This window comes from Branchiostoma floridae, chromosome 12, assembly GCF_000003815.2.
Source record: "Branchiostoma floridae strain S238N-H82 chromosome 12, Bfl_VNyyK, whole genome shotgun sequence".
Taxonomy (NCBI): Eukaryota; Metazoa; Chordata; class Leptocardii; order Amphioxiformes; family Branchiostomatidae; genus Branchiostoma; species Branchiostoma floridae.
In genome coordinates, this window is record NC_049990.1 from 19,331,804 (window position 1) to 19,344,393 (window position 12,590).

General features: G+C 37.5%; 1 protein-coding gene across 1 annotated transcript in view; it reads right to left on the minus strand.

Annotated features, from left to right (window-relative positions):
• LOC118427385 (methionine--tRNA ligase, mitochondrial-like) overlaps nt 1-10,739 on the minus strand; it is a 13,693-nt gene extending 2,954 nt beyond the window's left edge. The window contains exons 1-9 of the mRNA XM_035837152.1: nt 10,428-10,739; nt 9,717-9,835; nt 8,146-8,217; nt 7,583-7,669; nt 6,943-7,074; nt 6,339-6,450; nt 2,555-2,685; nt 1,828-1,940; nt 591-690 (exon numbers count right to left, since the gene is read on the minus strand). Coding sequence (XP_035693045.1) covers nt 591-690; nt 1,828-1,940; nt 2,555-2,685; nt 6,339-6,450; nt 6,943-7,074; nt 7,583-7,669; nt 8,146-8,217; nt 9,717-9,835; nt 10,428-10,602 — 1,041 coding nt within the window. The 5' untranslated portion in view covers nt 10,603-10,739. The remainder of the gene's footprint in view (nt 1-590; nt 691-1,827; nt 1,941-2,554; nt 2,686-6,338; nt 6,451-6,942; nt 7,075-7,582; nt 7,670-8,145; nt 8,218-9,716; nt 9,836-10,427) is intronic.
• Nucleotides 10,740-12,590: the final 1,851 nt, after the last annotated feature.

Below are 12,590 nucleotides of genomic sequence, written 5' to 3' on the forward strand. Positions count from 1 at the left end.
GCGCCATTTATGATTCGCTGCTACCTGACGTCATCCGACGACTTCCGGATTAGTCAGCGAATCATTTCATTTGAAGCAGGTCGGAGTGCTCGACCGAAAATTTATGGTGAGTTCTTTCTTTGTGTTGGAACAAAGTTTAAACTTTTGCAATATGGAATTTACCAACACAGATGAGCTTTCATTCAGATGACTGGATCTGATTTTGTTTGATTCTGTTTAGACCTTTATTTGAACCTATATTTTTCATTGATGTCATGAGGGAGGTAAGAGTCAGATAAAATACAACAGAGGTACAGATTACACCGAGTCCTGATTTAAATTGAGTGAAATTACATTTGAAGATTCACTCAACTGTATCAAACTGTGTAAGGTAATTTTAGTGTCACAATGTCATGTCAAATAAACCTAAGGTTGCAAATATCTGGGTTACTAAATACAATCATTACTAGTATGCTAGAAAAGGCAACATGAAAATTACCACGAAAAACATGTAGGCTGCAGTACCATTTCTAGTCACTAGAGAGCACTGCTAGCATTTCAAACAAAATTATGCTATGCACAGAGTTAATCACAGAGTTTTTAACACACACCTTCTGACTTTCCATCAGCCAATGGGAGTGCGTTACCACGCTCCGTGGGGGGTCCAACCCTGCCGCCATCAGGAAGGCTGGCCAGTAGACAGCATGGAACCTGTTATGTTAGATTAAACGTTTATTTTCAGGTATATGCACAAAGATATGCATGTTTTTTGTACAATGTAACTTTGACTATACAGTATATGTTTGATGTAATAACCAAGTATGGCTGGATGCACTGTATGCACAAGTTTGTAACCAAGTTATTCCATCCTAAAAATTAAAGAGTACAGTTCTTCTATTATTTTCAACTGCACATTGTTCTCTACATGAATATCACGCTCTAAAAATTAATAATTAGAAACATAATCAAGAAACTGCTTCACTCCCATTAGGAATAAGATAAGAAGGCAATTGTTTTATTGTGCTACATCAAATAGGAGGACTACTATAAATCATTTTTACAAAATCATTAAAGACAAAATCAAAATTGCCAAAGCCATCAGAATCTGGTAGAGGATTAAGTTAGAAATAAAAAAAAAGCCCCTTTTATCAAAGCCTGGATACCAGCCCCCAGCCCGATCTCTATCTCTATCCTGTGATTGATATTTGAGATTGGTCTAGGATCTGGTATCCAGGCTATTTTTTTCATTAGGCCACAGCAAGTAAATTTTATGGATGACATCAGCGCGCGCATTAATTTTCGCCTAATTTCAAACAATTTTTTCTTTCTTCGGAGATGGTCAACATGACGAGAAAGTACCAAAATGCGCAAAAATGTTGTGCTGTAGGCTAATAATTGTACTTGTAAAATTGACACTTGCGAGGTACCCAGGACTGTTGTTGTAGAAATGAAACTTATTGGATAGTTGTAAAAGTGACACCAATATGGAAGCCATGAGTGTGGTTACCAACTTTGTTTGCAATGCCAATCTACCACACTAGTGTCACTTTTACCACACCAATACACGTCTTAAATACAGGAATGAATGCCTTGTTGGCTCTGATACCATGTTTAAAAATTTGTCCCTTTAATTCTTTTTACAACAGTTATCACAACTTTATGGTGCCTATTTTTGAAAATGTAGCCATCTTGTTTTTTTCACCCATCTTTTTTTTTCACCCTATCGCACTAATTTTGCAGTCTGCAGAGGATGTTATCCATAAAATTTACTTGCTGTGACCTTATGTCACAAAACAAGGTGGAAATGCTAGTGCACAAAGTCCAATAGGCACATGTTGGCCCCCATACCTTACAATGTCCTTTCCTACAACATGGCAGTCAGCAGGCCAGTGGGCGTGGTGGTTGTCAGGGTAACCACAGACTGTCAGATAGTTCACCAGGGCATCAAGCCATACATAGATCTAACATCAGAAACAGGAAAAAAGGTTGTAAAACTCATCACACATTTAGTCATAGCCGACAAGTGCATTCGGAATTGATCATAGCCTAAAGGACCAGTTCATACAAAGGACAGACCAGAATTCATAAAAAAGTGCTAAAAAATTGAGATATGACATCAAATATTCTTAGTTTATCATACCAGTTATCTAATTCTACATACACTTTGATTTCAATGTACCAGTATATGTACATTCTGTAAAGAAAAAGTGATATGAGATACATCTATTACAGACTTTACTAAGTACAATAAACTGAATTTAGCTATTGAGGTGTCAGGACAAATCAGGACTGAGTAGTAACATAGATCACTTTTTTCCAAGGGCTAACCTATATCCAATAAAAATGGCATCTAGGTATATCAAGTTGACGGACTTGATATCATATCGATAGACGGTGGTTTAAAACTTCAATCTTTTGAAAATTTTACAATTTGAAACCATCATCCGTGAATCTGATATCCCTAAATACCCTGATTCAGAAACAGCCAATATACCTTACCCACAGGATAAAGGTAAACTTATAAGCATTAAAAAGTGACAATTTGAGTTAATTAAACTTGACAGTTGAGACCTACAGTTTGTGTGGGGTCGTCAGGTACAGGTATCCCCCAGGGGAGCCGATCACGTTGTCTGGACACGGACAGGTCCTCCAGCCCCTCCCCCAGCCAGCCTCGCACCAGGGTACGGTACTTATCAGGGTACACAGCTACATGGGGAAACACATGGTGAAGTGTAACAATAACACTGTATATGATTCTATACGCAAAATTGACTGCATGCGTAATTGGAGAAGACAAGAAAAAAATGAAGCTGTCAGAAAACTAACTCTTCTCAACTTCTGGGCCTTTGTATGTATAGCTTTAAAGAAACTATTCGTGTCCATTGTTTTTTTTTTATCTAGACATTAACCTCTCTGACTAGAAGTTAGTTGATGTAAACTCCTTGGTAGAAGGTACATATAAATTGATTGATTGATTTTATTTTGCACTTTAAAAAATGATACATACAGAAAATTATAGAATACAACAGAACGTGCAAGGGGGGAGAAAAAAGCCATGTGGCTTATACAAACTCTCCCCCCGTCAAAATATACAAATCATGATACAATTAAATGGTCATGAAGATTATACATCGAACAATAATAAACCAAGTGAAAATAATATAACTCAGTAATCATACACAACGTTACTATTAATCTTAACATCAAAAACTGAAATTGGACAAAACTAAACATGATCAACAGATCATAAAGAAATTAGTCAAAATCATACAATTAATCATGCTAGCAAAACAAAATGAAAGCAAATACAGATAACCAAGACAATGGGTGCAAAGACTGCAAACAAACAGGTTAAAGGAGCACCAAATACACGGTATAATACTAAATGATAATTGAGCATAACATGATCAAAAACAAGGAAAAAAACAAATCAGGAGTAAATAGTTGGCTTCTCTATAAGGTTGTTTTTCATACGTTTCTTGAAAATGGAAAGGGACTGACAATTTCGTAGGGAAAGACTTAGAGTGTTCCATATGGATGGGCCTCTAAACATTATAGTAAATTGTGTTAGGTTCGATTTTGTTTTGATAGGTCTAAGACTGTTTTGCTGCCTTGTACTGTGATTGTGAATATCTGCGTTGTACTTAAAAATGTCTTTATATAGGACTGGTAAGAAAGAATTATTGTGAATAACTTTATGGACGAAAATGGCTGACTGCAATTTGTTTATGTCGTATACTGTCAAAATCTTCAGATTGTGAAAAAAAGTTGCTGAATTTGCTATAAAAGAGGCGTTTGATGCAATTCTAACAAAACGTTTTTGTAGTAGGTGCAATGGTTTTAATGAGGTAGTGTAAGTACTAGCCCAGATTATATTGCAGTATGTTAAGTAGGGGTATATCAAGCTGTAGTAAAGAGTCATAAATATTTTACGAGATAGGCAGTTTGCGACTTTTCTTATGATACCAATATTCTTAGCAATTTTCTTACAAATGATGTCTATGTGAAACTTCCACGTGAGTTTTTCATCTATAATGACTCCTAAAAACCGTGCGTTGCTTACCTGTTTAATGGGTTTATTATCTATGTGTAACTTTGCCATTTCTTTACTGTATTTCTTATTTCTTCCTGTGAAAATGATGAAATTTGTTTTGTCTATATTTAGGGATAACTTATTTGACTTAAACCACTGATTTAATTTGCAAAGTTCATCGTTAATTGTTGAAATGAGTGTATCAAAATTTTTATGTGACATAAAAAGATTGGTGTCATCTGCAAATATTAAGGCGAAAAATTTGTCTGATATCATGGGAAGGTCGTTTACATAAATCAAAAATAAAAGAGGTCCTAGTATGGAGCCTTGCGGGACACCACATGTAACAAATTTCTGGGACGAGACAAAACTGTTATTAGAAACATACTGCGTTCTCTCTGACAGATAATCTTTTAACCATTTAAGTACAGAGCCTTTGAAACCATATGTGTTGAGTTTGTCAAGTAGAATGTTGTGATCAACTGTGTCGAACGCTTTGGATAGGTCAAGGAATATTCCAATGGTGAATTCTTTATTTTCCAGGGCTGATGTAATTTTTTCTATGAGTTGTATAAGGGGCATATAAGTAGAATAGTTTTTCCGGAAGCCATATTGATGTGTATATAGAATATTATTGTCATCTAGGTGCTTTAAGATTCTTTTATACACTACTTTTTCTAAGATTTTTGAAAATACGGGTAATATAGATATGGGTCGATAATTTGTAAACAGACAGGAATTTCCAGATTTGTAAAGAGGAATAACTTTGGCTACTTTTAAGTCAGAGGGTACTTTACCGGTTTCAATGGAAGTTTTAAAGACATAAGTAATGGGTTCTACAATTTCTGATGCAACCTTTTTCAAAAGTGAGGCATGGATTTCATCTTTACCAGGTGCTGCATTTTTTAAATTAATAATTATGTCAAGAATTTCCGCTGTGCTGGGGGCATCGAACAAGCTGATGGTTGGATATTCATTTTGCAGGTAGGATAAGGGAGAATTGTCAGTTTTGTCAATTTGTTTTGCCAAAGAAGGGCCAATATTCACAAAAAAATCATTAAATTTGTTGACTATGTTCTGCTGATTTGTTATCTCATCTTCTCCGTCCATAAACTTAGAAGGGAGGGTAGGACTTGCCTTTTTTCTATTAAGTAGTTCATTTATAAGTTTCCAAGTATTACGTATGTCGTTTGACACAGTTGTAAACCTATCCTGATAATATTGCCTCTTAGACGAGCGAATCAAACCATTGAATTTATTTCTATACGTTTTGTATTTTTGTAAAGTTGTTGGTGTGGGGTTCTTTAAATACTTCCTGTAGAGCTTGTTTTTCACATTAGAGGACTTGCGTAGTCCCTTTGTAAACCAGCCTTTGTTGTTACTCTCCAGGTTCTTTTTTGTTGAGATAGTTTTTAAAGGAAAGCATTTTTCAAAATGAGTATTGAAAATCTTTACAAAATTACAGTAACAAGCGTTTGCGTCAGTGTTATTATAGACAGATTCCCAATTTTCTTTAGATAAGAGGGCTTTAAATTCATTGACATTTTTTAGATCGAAATTTCTGTAGCAACGTCGTTGACCTATTGTTACTCCTTGATTTTTACTGATTTCATAATCTGTTATACAAAATACCGGTAAGTGGTCTGATATGTCTGTAACAAGAAGACCTGCTGAATGAGGATTTGTTGTAGAGTTTGTCATAATGTTGTCTATCAATGAAGCTGATCTATTCGTTATTCTGGAAGGCTTCGTTATTATAGGGTAGAACGTGCACGAGTACATTGTGTTCAGAAAATCTGTAGTCAAAGAGTGGCTTTCATGTTTGAGAAGGTCTATATTAAAGTCACCGAAAATATAACAAGTTTTGCCTTCTTTGTTGATCATATCTAACGATGTTGTTAAATTGCTAATAAAATTTTTAATTTGAGTATTTGGTGGTCGATAAAGAGAGGGACCTTTCTGTAAAAAGTAAGGGGTAAGGTGTTCCAATGCAGTTGTGTTATTTTTTCTTCCTGTAGAAAATTTTTAGAAATGTCATACTAGAGTGTGTCAACTGGTTGAGGCTCACTTTTTTTTCTTAGTACTGTAAATTTGTATCACTCAAGGGACTTGAAAGGGTCACAGTGGACATGTGGCCACTACAGATAGAATTTTTCATGCCTATACTCAATGGATGGAAGGATGCCTACTACTACTCAATGCAAAAAAAGGAAGGATCATACCGCCAAAAAGTAACCACAATTGGCCTTAATACAGAGGCAAACACTCAATACATACAGGTTTGATGGTTGAAATACAATGTATAGGAGATAATCTTATGTTTCACCTCTGGGATTGGAGTCCAGCCATTTCAGCAGCCTGGGTCCAAACTCTGACAGTCTGAACATGTAGTTCTCTTCCTTCATCCACTCCACCTGGCTCCCTGTTTCTATGGAAACCTAGGGAGGAATATCATTGGTCAGAATATATTCCATCAAAAAGTTTGTACCAACAAACTTAAAAGGGACTAGAGATATTGATTTGACAGAGTAAAAAAAAGAAGATTATAGAGGAAGGCCTGTGGCTTTTTTGAGACCAAAGAGGCAGTGGACTGTCTAGGGCACGGTATTGGTAGGTGCAGCCTAAAACTCTCCTTCCACCAGCCCTTTTACCTCCCCAACCAACGTCAGGTACTCATTTTTACACCTGGATGGGTGAGGAAATTTGTGTGAAGTGTACCCATTTCCAAAAGGAACAAGATTGGTAGTATGACAGGGTTTGAACCAAGGATCTCTGAGTGTTCAATTGTTGTATACTGCATGACCAATGGGTCACACAACCCAAATCTGAGAGTCAGTCCAAAAAAGAAATTAATGTCATGTATTAGCCCTTTGGTAAAATATTGCTGTACATAGTATATTGACTTTTGCTAACATTGCATCTACACTTACCTTGATACTTTTGCCAGTAGTCTTGTCCACACTGTCCATGACTTTGTTATCAGGTACAAAAGCTTCATCAGAAGTGGAGTACCAGCCTTCGTACTTCCCCTGGTAAATATAACCTGCAGACTGGAGCTTTCTCTGGGGAAAACATGAAAGGAGTCATTACCTTCATGAAAAATGGAGGCATTGTTTTTGGTGTGTCAATATGTGCACATGTGTGTGTATGCGTTTGGATATTTGTGGTCAGCACAACTTAATACCCCTGGTTGGATTGAAATGATATTTGGTATAAAGATAGGGGCTCAGAAGATGAAGGTCAAGAACAATTTTTTGGCCTCTGGTGTGTGACCTTTGTAATGCAGCAGAACTTCCAGTTTTTGTAGCTTTTGTTCTGGACATGCTAGAGTCTTGATATGTTGCTGGCAGAAGGAAGATCTTTTTACGATTGGGGCCATAACTGCTTTGTTATAAGTAGCTAGCCAGACCACTATTCTGTACAAATTACAATCATATATGTCTTCATCATGGATTGTCTAAAATGTTAGTCTGTTCCAAAAAATATTTTTCATTAAGAAATTTGATGGTTCTTAATTTTCAACAGTGACAAAGTTGTCTTTCTACTCATACATCACAGTAACTTCCTTACCCAGAAGTGTTCCACAGCCGTCCTATGTCTTGACTCAGTAGTTCTTATGAAGTCTGTGTGACCAACATGGCTCATACTGAACAGATCCTGTACAGTATGGGGAAACAATAACATTGAACTTGATAGGCAACATGACCTTTTTTTAAAACACTGGCCTCTTGTCACCAAATAGTGTTGAATGATCTCATGCTAGGTCATGTTTATCCTACTGGGGTAACCAATATCCATTGTTTAAAAACAACGTTTGAATCCACCATCCTTTTTAACCCTAAATACCCACATGTTCAAAAACAACAGATCTATGTTACACCATGGATAAACGTAAACTATCGATACATTTGTTTTCTGATCATTTTAGAAAGTAAACTTTATTTGAAATACTCTTTCTAGTTTCTTCCATCTTTCATAGCAAACCTAAATGCTTGCTTATTTGTGCTTCTTCCTCTAAAAGTAAAACCATCATCATCTTTGCCACACATGAGCAGTCTATGTTAAATAAATCTTCATGTATGTCAACCGCAAGATATGATGATGATAAGCAATAAATAAAAGCAATTTCTTACCCTGAAATGTGTTGATACCTCATCGCAAAACTGCTGAGGATCCTTCCCATGAGCCACTGCAGCCTGTTGGATCTGTAACCATAGCAACCACAATTCTATAAATCAGGCTGCAGGATACAGACAATACAGCTTTCAAACCACCAATATTTGATTTGTTGTGGTCTGGTTAATTTTCGACATGCATCTCTTGGTACACTTCATTTGATAGGTTGTGTTGAGAAGACTGGCATGTTTCTAGAAAATAAGACGTCTCCTTTGAATGTAAAAGTACACTCCTTTAGTGCTAACTTTGGATTATGCATTTCAGTACTAGTTTGTTTGTTCACACATGAAAGAATGCATGAAACTACATTCCCACAAAACAAACAGCAACATAGCAATTTCTAACTATAAGCAGATGCCTGGGCAGAAAACAGTAATTTTATCTGACTGCTGACGTCCTGGCAGATGGCGGCCCACCTCTAATCTCCAAGCAGATCTTGCTTTGGCAAATGGGAAGGAGTTTAGCCGGCAGAGGAGTTATTGGCCACAGCGAAGATCTGCCGCAGGAAAAACTCAAAGGCTATTATCAGGTAATTAAACTGCGTTAGGAAGAAGGTGCGAATTACCCTGGGCGTGTTGGGCCAGGGATCCCGTCACGGGTCGGCTGTAAGAGTTCATTGTGTTTTCTGTGACATCTAGGGATTTCTTTGCGTCTTTGGTGTCAATAACTGACTACGTACTGGAGGAAAACAACAGCAAAACGCGTCAGCACGATGCGACAGGTCGAAAGTGCAGTGGGGAGGGGGGGCGCTGGTGTCGATTTCCCCATTGAACATTTCACGAAGCAACGGCGCCTTTGTTTGTCTGAGATCATCGCCGGACACCGTTAGAAATAATTCAAATCGGCTTCGCTAAAAATGCACGTGCTGATTATGTGGATACCTTTCCAAAATTTCAAGTTCTGTCTACATTTTTACACGCCGATGTCTGCCCGTCAAAAGTTAAGAGCGTGGGTCCTTCCGAATCCAAGTGTATATGATCGGTAAAGATTCGAAGTTGCAGACAAGAAAAAATGACACAGGAAGTGTTTAGTTAAAATGCAGCTTTTACTGCGAAATATATACAAATAACTTGTTATTTGTGTACAACTGATAATTTCATATTTCGATACGTTGTCTTTGTGCGCTGTGATGCGGTCTGCTCCAGCGATCTCTGGGGGAAGCCCCCGCTGTGAACTGGCGCGGATCGCCGCGTTTGTCCCAGACACTGGCTCGGAAAGGTTGTAAAATAATAATCCCGGCCAATTTTCACGTTGGAGTTAAGTAGGCACTAGGAGGAGCAGAAACACGTTTCTGAAAAGATCGCCCCTCCCAGTGCCTTTGAGTTTTTCCGTCTTGCGGCAGATCTTCGCTGTGGCCAATAACTCCTCTGCCGGCTAAACTCCTTCCCATTTGCCACAGCAAGATCTGCTTGGAGATTAGCCCACCTCAACATCTGCTTGGAGATTGACATCATGTTATGCAGTCACAAGCACACAAAAAATTGATCAGCTTTTCTATTAACATTTTAAGGCTAACTCTTTATCAGACCTTTAGTCCATGTTCATCTGTGCCTGTGGAGAAGATGGATCCACCTGCACCCTTCAGCTGCTGCCACCTGTGGATGGTGTCTGCCAGCACAGCTGAGTACAGGTGGCCCAGGTGGGGGACTAGTGGTAGGGAAAATCACCTGGTTATGAATCACACTTATGTATGACTCTAACAGTTAAGGCCCAATAATACTAATAGACAATAATAGATCTTTCTAGCAAAAACTTTACTCTCCATCTCATGTTTATAAATAAAGATTATTATTCTTGCATCGTTCTTCTTTTGTTGCCATCAGACAGTGTTGCTGAACATGAGTGCAATTCTACACTTGTGTCATTGACTCATTTGGGGTTAGAATAAATGAATGAATGAAGACATTTATTGTACACTCTTGCCTCCAGGGACTAGGTAAGGTCACTTATAGTATGATGCAACAAACATTTACAGGAAACTAAAAACGATACAGTTGTTTATAATTGTGTGATGATAAACATCTAGAAAATAATCTAAACTAAGATATGCATAGCCAGAAGGCTTATAAGAATTAATGAATGGCTTTATTGCTCAACAAACGCACAGGGTACAATGTAAGATGTGTAGTCGTTTTACTTGTAGTCAATTTCTCCTCAACCATTTGTGAGTTCAACATATTATAATATTGAATTTCAACATCACGGGCCTTACTCGTACTCAAAACTCATACATCCTCACCTGAGTTGACATAGAAGATCGGTGTTGTTATGAGAAACTTGTCCTTTTGCTGATGGTTTCCACCACAGTGTAACAGTCTGTACGGGGAGGGGCACACCAGCCGCCGTGCCTCGCACACAAATCGTGCCCTTCTCGACAACAAAATCGATCTCATCCCTCTCTGGACGATCCCCATCGGTAAAACAAGCTTTGATATGCTAGAGAATTCGTTTATAGTCCTGGAATGTGATGGTTTCGGTGTGAAATCCGCAAAATCAACGTGATAGTGAAAGTTTCGATGGCACAGGCGCCGCCATGTTGGGTTCAAAGGTTACACGAATGGGCCAATCATAGTAGGGCTGGACAAAAATGCGGGGAGTTCCAAAACAGCAATACCCCCGTACAGGTAAAGTTCACATCGTTGCTAACATTATGCATTTGTGCAACGGTCTGTCGTTTATGAACAACCAGTTTACTAGCTAGAGCTTTCATATCTATTGGTACAATCATTTCAAAGAAGAATGTTTTAAATACAATTTCTATCAAATTACCCCACATTTCTGTATTAAATGATCTGTAATTGCTAGATCGGGGTCGACCCAATATCATATGTCCTTGATTCGATCAACAATAATACTAACGTTACATGTGTATAACGTTACAGTAACGTTATGCTAAAACAGCTACATATGTTTTGAAGCTCCTTCATTGATAATGTCTCTTCTCGACTCCAAACGGACGTAACCTCCATTTTAAATTTATGATTATATGCAACCAAGGACATTAACTTATAAATGTCCTTGATTCAACTATTAAAAATGAGGTTGAAAAACTGCTAGGTTCAACGTCTTATCATTTAACCTCCTTGCTCTTATCTAGGTACGTCCCGAAACAATGTAGTCATTTGACCTGAGTAAAGTGAGGAAAGCCATGTGAATTGCATTTCCCAAGGGCACAAACTAAGTCAAGGCATATTATACCCGGCACCTATGCGTTCTGGTCCCTGACGGCCCTACCATTCAACCTCCTTGATCCGACCATCTCATGCCTTAAGATTCTGCTATCTCACATTTTTATCTCGTATATTGTATACTGATCTTTTTACATGCGCATGTTGCCTGCACATGCATTATCTATATGAGTGATGTTTTATGTAGTACAGTGTTATCATGTAATCTCCATTATGGCCCGTTTACCCCCCGGATTATCTCCATTGTGTTGAATTATTCATGCCTGGATTTGCAGGACAAATTTTGCGTCTAAAAATAGAAGATGATGTATGGTGCTCATTAGCATAGTAATGAGGTGAGGAAAACATGACTCTATTTTTGGAAACACGTTAGTGTAGATTACGGATTGGGATGATTGATAAGAAATTCTGTCAGCAATGAATGATTATCACCAACACCCAGTGCAAAAAAAGGTTCAGTATGTTTTAATATATATAATAGTAGTTTATTGCAAATCCTTGCTCAAGAGCTAATTGCAGGTAACATGAAAGAGGAACAAACAAACAAATAGTGTGGAACAGTATAGAATATGTCTACCCTAGTCTAAAAGCTAACTCTAAACTGTAACTTGTTGGGTTCGACTTCTTTTCCTGAATCAGTGGAAGACGAAGGATAATTTTTTTTTAAATGTGTGGGTTCTGTGATCATAATATTAGGAGGAGGGTAGTTTTCTTTTAGTCTGTTAACATGGGGAAATTCGGGAGGAATTTAATGGGCTCTTTAAAAAGTTATTTAAAAAGCTTATTAACATTCAGGAAAGCAAATAGCCTCCACCAACGTTTTCTACGGGGTATGGATCGCAAAACTTTTCAAAATGGGAATAATCTATAAGGAGTTCAGTTTAACATTGTCTTTTGTCATAGAATATTGATATCTACATGTATACCATATGATAGAGCAAGGAAGTGATATCTTGATATAACCTCCTTGGATAGAGCCAGTTAAATTGATTAAAATGATTTTTATTTCGTCTTTGTATAATGTATGGTTGAGTAGCTACAAGAATTTTATATCTTGGAAATCGGGGATTTGGCTCATCTAGAAATAGGGGCAAAGCACTGCTATCCTATTACTGTTTATGATAATTAATAATTCAAGCCTTTCCCAAGGTCACACTAACATACTGTGGACCGGCTTACTCGTCTTGCAAGCTTTGAAAGTCATATGTCTATTT